The 13,380-nt window shown below is 54.0% G+C and overlaps 1 protein-coding gene across 4 annotated transcripts in view; it reads left to right on the plus strand.

Moving 5' to 3' along the window:
• pkn1a (protein kinase N1a) overlaps window positions 1-13,380 on the plus strand; it is a 56,574-nt gene that overhangs the window by 28,662 nt on the left and 14,532 nt on the right. For 2 of the 4 annotated variants that reach the window (XM_064324098.1, XM_064324094.1), the window contains exons 2-9: window positions 4,571-4,871; window positions 5,324-5,472; window positions 6,445-6,568; window positions 10,343-10,486; window positions 11,182-11,397; window positions 11,845-12,039; window positions 12,888-12,997; window positions 13,084-13,227. In XM_064324098.1, the coding sequence (XP_064180168.1) occupies window positions 4,571-4,871; window positions 5,324-5,472; window positions 6,445-6,568; window positions 10,343-10,486; window positions 11,182-11,397; window positions 11,845-12,039; window positions 12,888-12,997; window positions 13,084-13,227 (1,383 nt within the window). Of the gene's footprint in view, window positions 1-3,762; window positions 3,886-4,570; window positions 4,872-5,323; window positions 5,473-6,444; window positions 6,569-10,342; window positions 10,487-11,181; window positions 11,398-11,844; window positions 12,040-12,887; window positions 12,998-13,083; window positions 13,228-13,380 lie in introns of those variants that run through there. The other 2 variants (XM_064324097.1, XM_064324096.1) reach the window with 2 other exon arrangements.

Genomic DNA, 13,380 nt, shown 5'->3' on the forward strand with positions numbered 1-13,380 from the left:
TAATCTCTGTCAGTCAGGAAGTGGGGGGGGGCAGGAGGGCTGGGTTCAGTTCCCCCTCTCTGTGACTCAGTGGCACCGATACCCAGCAGTGCTCAGCTGTGTGCGAGCACGTTTCTCCTCTTAGTAAAAATGAAGAAAACGAACGCGTTACCAGATTGTTCTTCATTTTCTGACTAGCTGGCGACGTTCTTTGACTAATTACCTCCATTAATCCAGATGTTATAAGATGTATAATTAAGCAACATTGTTACACATTTGGCAGATGTAAGAAAATAACTTTAAAATGTAAAATGTCTCTGGAGCGGTGCGAAGTAAAAAGTAAAAAAAGAAATCAGCGAAAACACGCCAGCGCTTTTCTGAAAAGGCGGTGTGTGTTAATCCTGTTTAGGTAACGAACCGAAGCGGGTTAACAGCTCTTTGCTGTCCGAAGAAGCGCAGCTAGCCGCCGGGCTAACTGTCCCGCGGATGTCCGGACTCTTCTGAATGGTGGATGTCTGATCGAAGCGATGCCCTGTAACCCTCCGGCCGGCTGTGTGCGGCGGTGCTGGTCGATGGCGGTGAGCGGGAGTCACGGTGACGAGAGGCCAGGTCTGACCGCCGGGCAGTCGAACCGGGGCTCTAGCCAGCCAGCGTGCTAGACAGGGCTGCTTCAGTAATTACCTGATTGGGTCTCTGTTCAGCAGGCCGTGGTGTTAATAACCTGGTAATGGTTCATATGCACACACACCCTGATAACTCATCTAGAGCTGAGCGTTCCATTGCCCAAAAAATGATTGACAGTTTGACTGTGGCCACCTGCAGTAGTCTCCTGGCTGTACGTTTGCAGATGGCTTCTCTTGACTGAACATATTTTGAGTATCCAAGTGGAGTCCTGGATGAGTGATTACCTTTTCAGTAATTTAATGGAAATCTAAACAGACTCTCGCTCAGGTGTCAATTCTGTTTAATCGCCGATTTCTCTTGTGCCAGAAATTGGAAGAAAAAAGAAAGTGTTGGGTGTCGATACTTTCTGGGCATTTTCTCCTCCGACAGAGCCTGACTCGGCTCCAAAAGTGAGTTGTTCTTTCTCTCGCAGCTGTCATTAATGACGGGCCCGGTTTTTGCGTCCGTATCCAGAATCTCACTGAAGCGATTGTGTTGTGGGAGGACGGAGACTGGATGAAGGTAGCATATTTCTCCCTTGCGGGGTTGAAATTGGCAGGCGATGCCCCCACGAATCAGTGGCGGGCTGGGCAGGTTTGTACCAGGGAAGCGGTTAGCAAGGCAGCAGCTAGGGTGGCGGGGGGGGGGTGGGGGGGGGGGGGGATAATGTAACGAAGCGAAGATGGCCCGTCGGGGCGGAAGCCCTGTCACAGGAAGGTTAGTGTCACCGCTCCTGAGCACCAGCTCCTTTTGCTGAGTCATTCTGAGCCCCGAAAACGCTCCTTCTGATCAGAGGCGTTTCCCGCGGCCCTCGGTCGCCACGACGACGACCCCTCGCTCTTCGTCGGGTGCCCGGAGGTCGGCCTTCGCGGCGTAGGAGTCAGTTAGGGGCGAGAAGGGGAGAGAGATGAATCGGATCGAGTTCTTCCTCGCTAATGATCCCAGCACTCGACCGTTACGGATTTGGATATCGCCCGCGGGGTTCTGAAGGGAGGGGGGTGGGGGGGTGGGGGGGGGGGGGAGTGGGCGCTGTCAGCCTGTCCCCGGAAATCAGCGTCTGAGACCGGCAGCTCGCCCGTTTGTTTTCCATTCTCAATTAACGGCAATTTAATCTGATCTCATCCCGTTACCGTCGATTTCCCCTGCGCGCCTGCGTCTTATTAAATCAGCTCAGTCTTGATCGCCTGGCTCGTAATCTGGGTGCGCGGTTCGCCGTCGCTGGAAGGGGATTGGCTGCCGCGGGGCCCGCTGGCTGGCTCTGACGCGCGGGGGGCCCCAGACAGACGGGGTCAGAGGCACGGACTGGACCCCGGCTCCCTCCGGCTTCACCTGATTACCTTCTCTCTCTCTCCGACGCCGACGCGGCAGTCTGAGTCGCTCCGGGCATCGCTGCCGATCAGTGAAATAGACAAGCGACTGAACCACGGTGTCACCAACCGTATTGACCTGCGGTGTCGCGAAGTCCAGCTGTATTACAATAAAAGTGCCTTGTCTGGATCGTAATGAAATCATGCTGTATTACAGTAAACCTGTTGTCTGCGGTGTCGCGAAGTCCAGCTGTGTTACAATAAAAGTGCCTTATCTGGATCGTAATTAAATCATGCTGTATTACAGTAAACCTGTGTTGTCTGCAGTGCTGTGAAGTCAGGCTTTATTACAGTAAACCTGTGTTGTCTGCAGTGTTGTGAAGTCAGGCTTTATTACAGTAAACCTGTGTTGTCTGCAGTGTTGTGAAGTCAGGCTTTATTACAGCAAACCTGTGTTGTCTGCAGTGTTGTGAGGTTGGGCTGTGTTGCAGTAAACCTGTGTTGTCTGCAGTGTTTTGAGGTTGGGCTGTGTTGCAGTAAAGCTGTGTTGTCTGCAGCGTTTTGAGGTCGGGCTGTGTTGCAGTAAAGCTGTGTTTGTCTGCAGTGTTGTGAGGTCGGGCTGTGTTGCAGTAAAGCTGTGTTGTCTGCAGTGTTTTGAGGTGGGGCTGTGTTGCAGTAAAGCTGTGTTGTCTGCAGTGTTTTGAGGTCGGGCTGTGTTGCAGTAAAGCTGTGTTGTCTGCAGTGTTTTGAGGTCGGGCTGTGTTGCAGTAAAGCTGTGTTGTCTGCAGTGTTTTGAGGTCGGGCTGTGTTGCAGTAAAGCTGTGTTGTCTGCAGTGTTGTGAGGTCGGGCTGTGTTGCAGTAAAGCTGTGTTGTCTGCAGTGTTGTGAGGTTGGGCTGTGTTGCAGTAAACCTGTGTTGTCTGCAGCGTTTTGAGGTCGGGCTGTGTTGCAGTAAAGCTGTGTTGTCTGCAGTGTTGTGAGGTCGGGCTGTGTTGCAGTAAAGCTGTGTTGTCTGCAGTGTTGTGAGGTCGGGCTGTGTTGCAGTAAAGCTGTGTTGTCTGCAGTGTTGTGAGGTCGGGCTGTGTTGCAGTAAAGCTGTGTTGTCTGCAGTGTTGTGAGGTCGGGCTGTGTCGCGGTGCAGCCCACCCGTGCAGGACTCTGATTTTGTGCACTAGGGCAGTTGTTGCAAAGCCGCGCCTCACGCTCGACTGGTAGGACCTCTGAGGACAGAGCTGCAGTCATACCGAAACTCCCTTCGACGCGAGGGCTACTGTTTCGTCAGGCGAAAGCGGCGCTCTGCTCAGGAAGTAAACCCGGCAGCGCTGCAGAGCTCGACGGCGTTGCGCGAAGCCGACGCTTCCGGGTTCGTCTTTTCTCCTGCCAGAACTGAGCGAGCCGGAGACCGCTCTCTCTGCGAACGCGTGCCTCGAGGACGTTTTGGAAAGCGCCGCTCGTAAAGTCTTTTTTCCTGGGTGTTATCCGTCGGGCCGTCTCATTCCCGCGATCTGATTGGGCGGCGGCCCGCTCTGATTCGCTCGCCGCTCGGAAACCCCCCATCTGCGTGCGGGCTCGGCGCGGCGGGGTGAAAGGTCACCCCCCCCCCCCGGGGTTCGTCCCCGTCATCGGAGCCCTGCAGGAAACAGGAAGCGAATCGAGCCCCGCGCTGGAGCAGAAATCCTGCCGTTTGCCTCATCGCCGTTCCTGGTTCTCCCTCCCCCGCCGCTGTCTGCGTGTGCGCCTGCCTCTAACCCGTCGCCGAGCAGCGGAGTCCGCGTGTGCCTCCCCCCCCCCCAAAGCGCTGCTCCGAGCTGCTCGCGGGACGTCGCCGCTGCTCCCCCTCGGGCTGCTCTATGACGCCAGCATGTGCTGGCACGGAGAGGGGCTGCTTCCCCACAGAGAGGTGATGTGCTGCACCGTGATTGGTCTGCCTGTTCTGGTAAGAGGGCGGGACAATTTCTAACAGCTGTGCATTCTGGTATCAGGACTGGGCTTTTATGAGGGCTGTGGGTTCTGGTATCAGGACTGGGTTTATATGAGTGCTGTGGGTTCTGGTATCAGGACTGGGTTTATATGAGTGCTGTGGGTTCTGGTATCAGGACTGGGCTTTTATGAGTGCTGTGGGTTCTGGTATCAGGACTGGGTTTATATGAGTGCTGTGGGTTCTGGTATCAGGACTGGGTTTATATGAGTGCTGTGGGTTCTGGTATCAGGACTGGGCTTTTATGAGTGCTGTGGGTTCTGGTATCAGGACTGGGCTTTTATGAGTGCTGTGGGTTCTGGTATCAGGACTGGGCTTTTTATGAGTGCTGTGGGTTCTGGTATCAGGACTGGGCTTTTATGAGTGCTGTGGGTTCTGGTACCAGGACTGGGTTTATATAAGTGCTGTGGGTTCTGGTATCAGGACTGGTTGTTGCTCACAGCTGTGGATTCCAGGTCTGATAGGATGATTGTTGATTTGCTGATGCTCTCACGCTCACCATCGCTGCCTCAGTGAGCTGGTCTTCATGCGTTAATGCAGCGACTGCGAGTGTGCTGTCTATTATCTGGAGGAGGGAGGGGGTGTGGTAAATGAGCTCTGCTGAACATTTCTCCTCCCCCCCCCTTTCCCCCTCCCCCCCCAGAGCGACCCCGGCGGGCTGTCGGTCCTGGAGCAGCTGGGCCTGGAGCAGAGCTCGGACTTCTCGGACACCAGCGTGCAGCTGCGGCTGGACGAGCAGCGGGAGCGGATCCGCCGCGAGATCCGCAAGGAGCTGAAGATCAAGGAGGGCGCGGAGAACCTGCGGCGCGCCACCACCGACAAGCGCAACGCGCAGCAGGTGGACAGCCAGCTGCGCAGCTCCAGCCGCCGGCTGGACGAGCTGCACGCGCAGCTGCAGGAGCTGGACGCGCACATCGTGGTCAAAGACCCCGACGACATCCGCGGTGAGCGGGGGGGGCAGGAAGGAGATGGACGGCAGGGGGGTAGGGTTGGGGGATGGGGGGGGGGGGCACTGAGCCGTTTGAGAGGCACTTAGCACAGCGCTAATGAAAGCCCTCTGTAAGTGTTGTGTCTAGCTGCGGCTAAGCGACGCTCATCAGCCGGCCTTGTTGCTGAGTTGTAATGCACGTTGTAACGCAGTAAATTAAACTCTCTCCCATGGGGTCATTTCAAAATACTAATTAACTTCTTCCCAGAAATCTCTGAATGCATTTAAATGCCCAATTATGAGCAAATGTGCAGTTAACTAAGGCGAGAGAGGCGAGAGAGTCTTTTTTTTTTATCCTCCACAAGTGGCTTGAGGAGTGTTAGCGTAGCAGCTAGCGGCGGTTGCGATGCTAATAGCAGCGATGTCGTTACCAACGGCGACGGCCGCTCCGCTGCGCTCTGTCCCCAGACGATGCCCCACAGTCCCCCGGGGCGCTCAGCCGCTCGTCCGCTCACCAGGACCGCGTCACGGCGCTGGAGCGCCAGCTCAACATCGAGCTCAAGGTCAAGCAGGGGGCCGAGAACATGATCCCCATTTACGCCAACGGCTCAGCCAAGGTACCCGCCGCCCCCCTACCCGCTACCCCCTGCCACTCACTCACTCACTCACTCACCCGCTACCCCCTGCCCCCCCGCCTCCCTCCCCCCCTGCCCGCTACCGCCCCCCCCTACCCGCTACCCCCTGCCCGCTACCGCCCACCCCCTACCCGCTACCCCCCTGCCCGCTACCCCCACCCCCTACCCGCTACCCCCGCCTGCCCTGCCCGCTACCCCCGCCCCCTACCCACTCCCCCCGCCTCCTCTACCTGCTACACCCCCACTCACTCACTCACCACCGCTACCCCCGCCCCCCTGCCCACTATCCCCGCCCCCCTGCCCGCTATCCCCGCCCCCTACCGCTACCCCCTCCCCTACCCGCTACCTCCCGCCACTCACTCACTCACTCACACTCACTCACACAAACACTCACTCGCTCACTCACTCACTCACACACTCACACGCTCACTCACACACTCACACACTCACTCACTCACTCACACACTCACACGCTCACTCACACACTCACACAAACACTCACTCACTCACACACACACTCACACACTCACTCACTCACTCACTCACACACTCACTCACTCACTCACTCACTCACTCACTCACTCACACACTCACTCACTCACACACTCACACGCTCACTCACTCACTCACACACTCACACGCTCACTCACACGCTCACTCACTCACTCACACACTCACACGCTCACTCACCACCTCCACCACTTCCCTCTCCTTCCTTCTGTAACCCTCGTTCTACTTTCTCTTCAGTTCACTGTTATTCACTTTCTCTCCCATGATCGGACCACCTCTTCATTAATGTTTCTCTATCCCCCTGTTTTCTGTGGCAAACTCTCCTGTAAATGATGAGTACTTTGAAAACATCTCTTGTCTCCTCCCATCTGTTTCTCTGTCATTCTCACTCTCGCTCTCTCTCGTTCTCTCTGCCCCCCCCCCTCCCCTCCCCACCCACCCCAGGATAAGAAGCTGCTCCAGACCGCCCAGCAGATGTTGCAGGACAGCAAGACCAAGATCGACATCATCCGCATGCAGATCCGCAAGGCCATGCAGGCCACCGAGCAGCTCAGCGAGGACATGCAGGGTCAGTGCCTCCGTCCGTCCGTCCATCCGTCCGTCCGTCCGTCCGTCTGTCTCCGCCTCCTTCGGTCCGCCTTCCCGCCGTCTGCCTCTCCGCCGATACGGTGTCCCACGTGTTCCTCATCGCACGGTCCAGACAGCCAGAACTTTTACCTGCACCCGTCCAGCCCTCGTGGTGATGGAGTGTGCCGGCACCGCCCCCCGTGTGCTCACTGATTGGCTGTGAGAAGCCGGCCAGGGGCGGACGGAACGCCTCCCGTCTCGCCCGTCACCCTGTCGCTCACCCTGTGCGCTGCTCTGTCTGTCATTCACACGGTGTGTGTAGCCACGGCTACCAGCTGCTCCTCTCCTCTCTGTGTGGCTGCGTTTGAGGCACGTGGCCTGCCTGTCGTCTGGTCCTCTTCACATGTCGCGGCGAGCTGGCGGGCCTGCAGAAGATGCCTCTGTGTGGCTGTGAACTTTGCTCACGTTGAGAAGTATTTAGGCATCAGCTCGACCCCCCCACCCCCCCCCACAGAGTCTGAGCGCTATGAAGTTCAGAGAAATCCTCCTCATAACTTGCACAACAACAACATCACAAGCCAGGAAAACTTGCCCCTTTTTTTTAATTTTAATTTTTTTTAGCTGAGCGGAGTCTTCTCTCTCCAAAAAAGCCAAAGAGCGTCTCTGGCCGAGCACCGTCGGGGGGGAAGGATTAATAGGGAAGGCGGGCTTTCCGAACAGCGATGCGCTGGACGGCAAACGGATCGATAGCCTCAGAACCGTTAGGCCCTGTCCATTTTCAGACCACTCTGCTCGCGGCGTGTGGGCGCGGGGCGGTGGGGGATTGGGGGAGGTGGGGGGGGGAGGTATGAAGTCTCCGGTGGGTCAGCAGAAGCTGTGGATGCATTTCTATATTTATTTATTTATTTATTGTTTGAAAGGCGAGGCGGTCGATGAGGCCGCTGTTGAAAGGCCTCTAACGGAGCAGGTGGAGGGGGCCATTAGCGCTCATAAATAACGTTAGCGTAGCGCTGGGGGACGGGCCGGGCTGCGGAGGCCCAACACCGCCCGCGTCCGGGAGGAGGTGCGGATTCAATTACAGGAGACGTAGGGGGATAGAGAGCGGCAGGAACGAGGGATGAACAGAAAGCCGACAAATTGATATTTACACTTACAGCTCAATGGGGATTCCCTGTTTACTGTTTTTTATTTATTTTTTTAAATTTTTATTGAATTCGCTATTTCTCACCTAAAGAAGTAATCCATTTACTGTGAAATATAGGAGAGGATTTGGCAGGTTAGTTGTTTTATTCGTAAGCGTACATGAAGCATTGTTTGAAATGTATTGAAAGAGTACAGTTTTGACCTGAAATGCATTTAAAAGGTATAGAATATGACCTTATATCTGTTACTACCCAGCAAAAGGGGGGATCTAGAGGGGTGGAAATCTCAGTTGAGAGACTTTTTGACATGAACAGACTAGGGCAACCCCAAAATAGCTTGGGTTTCACCCAGATATAGCCTGGCTACATCCTAGTCAGCTAGAAGAATTTCCCTTTTCAACCAAACGCAGCCACCTTAACCTGAACGCCTAGGCAGTGTTTCACTGATTATTTTTCACCACAAAAAAGTTCACTGGATTGTTGCCTTCATAGGGGTGAAAATCTTTCCAACAGATCCCCTGACCTATTCACATCCGCACACGTGCACGCCCACACGCAGACACCTAAACAGTAGGAGCCTTTGTGGCAGACAGTTGTTGACCTTATTAGGAGAACATTCAGCAGTCTTTCACTGACCTCTCTCTCTGTGTCGCTTTCTCTCTCTCTCTCTCTGTCTGTCTCTCTCTCTCTTGCTCTTTCTCTCTGTCTGTCTGTCTACCTCTTGCTCTCTGTCTGTCTCTCTTTCTCTCTTTCTCTCGCTCTCTCTCCCTCCCTCCTTTGTGCATATGCATTCTCAGTGCAGGGCTGATGTAGACGGTGTGTTTATGACTCCTTCCCCTTGCTCAGCCCATCCCCTTCTCTTTGTATGAATGTATTTTCCTTCCTGCTGTTCTGTGTGCAGTTCTCTCTGGGCCTGTGTTAACTCCCCCCCTCCTGTCTTTTTTCAGCACAGAGGCAGTGTGTACACAGACCCTACTGTCTATGTGCTTCTCTCTTTTAAGGTCACATGTCGAATGATTACCCTTACAATTGTCATGTGGTGACTTCCTCCTACACACACTGTGAACCTCACCTCCCCTGATACACACACACACACACACACACACACACACGCACACACACACACACGCGCACACACACACACACAGCAACACACACACACATGCACCACACAGTGCACACATCCACATCATACACTGTTTCTGTGTACTCCTTACACTATCACACTGTGCTTTTATCAACCACCCACGTTGTTTTCAGAGCCACCGGGCGCACGTTGTCCTGTGGCCAGATAGCTGTAGTGATGCTGGAGCGAGCGCGCGTTTATTTTGGGCTGTTTTACTGGCGGAGTGAGAAAAGTTGCAGGTTCAGAAATGCATTGGCGCTGTAGCTCCTCTCCTGTAGAGGGGCAGTGACTGCAGAGAGACATGATCCCAGGTGACTGAGCTCCGCGTAAGGCTCAGATGTGTGTCTGCTCTGGCCCCCCGTCGTGACTCAAAATGCACCTCGAGCCATGAACGATAGGAAAGGGTCGTCTGGACGTGACGCTGCTGTGCCCAGGACGTAAACACGTCTTGATTAATCACTCTTCTTAACTCACTTCTCTGGACCGTTAAGAGCAGGGCAGCTGGCATTCGCTGCGCTTCCCTGTACTTAAATGTGGTGCTAGCCTCTGCGCTAACCTCGTCTTTTTTTAATACATAAATGTGTCCTCGCTTGACTGTGCCTATTAAGAGTTTATTTTCCAAACTTTAGAAGGAAGGAGTGTGCCTCCGCTAAAAAAGCTTTGCTGTGTGTGTGTGTTGTGTGTGATGTCTGTATGTGTTTTGTGTGCCATTGTGATGTGTGTGTGTTTTCCGGTGTGTGTCTTTTGTAGTGATGGTTGTGTGCCTAGGTTTGTGGTTTGTGGTGTGTGTGTGTGTGTGTGTGTGTGTGTGTGTGTGTGTGTGTGTCTCTGTATGTGTGTGTGTGTGTGTGTGTGTCTCTGTATGTGTGTGTGTTTGTGTGTGTGTGTCTGTCTTTATGTAGTGTGGTGTATGCATGTAGTGCCAGTGTGGTTTTGTGAGTGTATTAGATTGTGTGGGGTTATAGAGTGTTGTTGTTGCCAGTGCAGTGTTGGGTATTAGAGTGTATGTTTACCCAGTGCAGTGTTGGGTATTAGAGTGTATATTTACCCAGTGTAGTGTTGGGTATTAGAGTGTATATTTATCCAGTGCAGTGTTGGGTATTATAGCGCATATTTACCCAGTGCAGTGTTGGGTATTAGAGTGTATATTTACCCATTGCAGTGTGGGGTATTAGAGTGTCATGTTGAGTATTAGAGTGCATATTTACCCAGTGCAGTGTTGGGTATTAGAGTGTATATTTACCCATTGCAGTGTGGGGTATTAGAGTGTCATGTTGATATTAGAGTGCATATTTACCCAGTGCAGTGTTGGGTATTAGAGTGTATATTTACCCAGTGCAGTGTTGGGTATTAGAGTGCATATTTACCCAGTGCAGTGTTGGGTATTAGAGTGCATATTTACCCAGTGCAGTGTTGGGTATTAGAGTGTCATTTGAGTATTAGAGTGCATATTTACCCAGTGCATTGTTGGGTATTAGAGTGTATATTTACCTCTCTCTCTCTGCAGGGAAGCCTGACCTGTGTGGAGTGGAGCTGCGTATTGAGGAGCTGAGGCATCATTACCGTGTGGAGCACGCGGTGGCCGAGGGCGCCAAGAATGTACTGAGACTGCTGGGGGCCAGCAAGGTCCAGGACAAAAAAGCCATGTCTGGGTGAGCACGCAAGTCCACACAACACACACCACCTCATCCACGCACCACACACACACACACCACTCACCACACACACATCACGCACGCACTCACCACACACACACACACACTCACGCACACACACACACCACTCACCACACACACGACGCACTCACACACCACCGACACACACCCACACCACACGGCACACACACACACTCACACACACACCACGCCGCACCACCACACACACAACATACACACACACGCACCACACGCACACACACACACACACACACACCACTCACACACACACAGCACTCACACACACACACATACACACACATGCACGCACACCACCACACACCGTCACACGCACGCACACACACACACACACACCACACTCCTCACTCACTCACACACACACCACACACACACAGCACTCACTCACACACACACTCACACTCACACACACGCACTCACACACACACACACGCACACACACACACACACACGCACTCACACACACACACACACACGTAGGCACGCACGCACACACGCACACACAGACATACACACCCTCATGCACGCTGTGTATTTATATAGTGACATATAAATCTCTGAGGGGTGTCTGCACTGACAGTCCTCTCTCTCTATCTCTCTCTCTCTCTATCTGTTTCTTTCTCTCTCCCTCTCTCCCGCCCTCCCTCTCTCCAGGCCCAGCGTCGTCTGAGCGAGTCATCGCAGCGGTTGGACCTGCTGAGGGACTCTCTGGACCAGCGGCTGGCCGAGCTGCCTGAGGACCACCCCAAGGCCTGCCTCATCAAGGAGGAGCTCGTCCTGGCCTCCTCCCCGGCCTTCAGCTCCCGCCACGGCGCCCCCTACCTGCGCAACCAGTACAGCACCCTCAGCAAGCCATCCCCTCTCACAGGTAGGCCGCCATTTCCGCCTGGGGCTCGTCGCGACTTCAAGGGGCGCTGGAGCTGCCTTTGGCCGCTTTCCAACGCCCTCTGTGTTTTTCCTTTTCCTCATAAGTGGCGTAATTTCCTTTTTAATAACCTTCACTTTTTGTTTTTACTTGTTCTATAAGGAGTTTTTCTTTTCTACAGAGGGTTAGTCTCTGAGTCCTTGACCGTTTCAGTTGAGCCTTCTGTCTCTTGTTTTGCCAGAGGCTTACAGCAGTTTGGCACCGAGCGGCGGTTTCAGCTTTGGGGGAGGCTGCTCATGCTCTTGCTTGTTTATTATTAGCATTTAAAAAGCGGCGATCGTTGCGGCGCAGGGCGTGGCCGAGTCGGCCTGTGTCGGTCAGCTGATTGTGATGCGAGGCTCCGCCCCCTCTCTCTCTCTCTCTCTCTTCCTCCCTCTCTCTCTCTCTCAGGCACTCTGCAGGTGCAGCTGCTGGGCTGTGTGGGGGTGCTGGAGGTGGTGCCAGGGCGGAGTCGGGGCACGCCCGTGATGCTGCCCTGCTACAGCCCGGGGGAGGGGCGGTCCTTCATGCGCAGCAGCAAGGGCCTGTACAGCCGCAGCGGCAGCATGAGCGGGAAGGCGCCCGGCAAGAACGACGACCTGTCCTGTGAGTGTGTGTGAGGGTGTGTGTGTGTGTGTGTGTGTGTGTGTGGTGTGTGTGGTGTGTGGTGTGTGTGGTGTGGTGTGTGGGGTGTGTGTGTGTGTGTGTGTGGTGTGTGTGTGAGGTTGGTGTGTGGTGTGTGTGGTGAGGGTGTGTGTGTGTGTTGTGTGTGTGCGTGTGTGCGTGTGATGTGTGAGGTGTGTGGTGTTGTGTTGGTGTGGTGTGTGTGTGTGTAGGGTGTGTGTGTGTGTGGTGTGTGTGTGTGTGTGGTGTTGTGTGTTGCCATGCTGTGTTGTTGCATCATTTCTGTGAGTTGTATTTAGAAATTGTGTTTAAATGACTGTCTATGTAGTTGTCACTTTTACATGCATGTTTACAGGAGTGCTTAGTACAGAATGAATGGCCTTATGATTAAGTGGACTTGTAATTGTGTGGTGTGTGTGTGGGGGTGTGTGTGTGTGTTGGTGTGTGTGTGTGTGTGTGGTGTGCTGTGTGTGTGTGTGTGGGGTGTGTGTGTGTGTGTGTTGTGTGCGTGTGGTGTGTGTGTGTGTATTGTGTGTGTGCGTGTTTTTGTGCATGTGTTTCCTGTCGGTGCATTTGGATGCAATGTCTAAATCTGCATTTTGTTTGCTTTATCCTTACTGGTATGCTTTCTGCCATTCAAGTGAAGGACATCAGACAGCAACTGGAATATATTTGGGCCCTTATGATGTATTTTATAAATGTGGACCTAAATAAAGAATTAAAATGTGTGCGTGTGTGTGTGCGTGTGTGTGCGTGTGTGTGCGTGTGTGTGTGTGTGTGTGTGTGTGTGTGTGTGTGTGTGTGTGTGTGTGTGTGTGTGCGCGCTACAGCGGAGGTGAGCGCCGTGCTGAAGCTGGAGAACTCGGTGGTGGGCCAGACGGCGTGGAGGACGGTCGGGGAGCAGGCCTGGGACCAGACCTTCACTGTGGAGCTGGAGAGGGTGAGCACAGCCGTGGCATATTAAGAAGCCTGAGGGGGTGACCTGCCGCTCTGCAGTCACTCTGAGTCTGTCTGTCTTCTCCTCAGTCCAGGGAGATGGAGATCGCGGTGTACTGGAAGGACTACAGATCCCTGTGTGCCCTTAAGTACCTGAAGCTGGAGGACTTCCTGGACAACCAGAAGCACCGTGTGCAGCTTGAGCTGGAGCCGCAGGGGCTGCTGCTGGCTGAGGTATGGAGTGTCAACTGCCTACTACCTACTGCTTACTGCCGACTACCTACTACCTACTGCACACTACCCACTGCCTACTACCTACTGCCTACTGACTACTGCTTACTGCCGACTACCTACTGCCCACTACCCACTGCCTACTACCTACTACCT

This window comes from Anguilla rostrata, chromosome 2, assembly GCF_018555375.3.
Source record: "Anguilla rostrata isolate EN2019 chromosome 2, ASM1855537v3, whole genome shotgun sequence".
Lineage (NCBI taxonomy): Eukaryota > Metazoa > Chordata > Actinopteri > Anguilliformes > Anguillidae > Anguilla > Anguilla rostrata.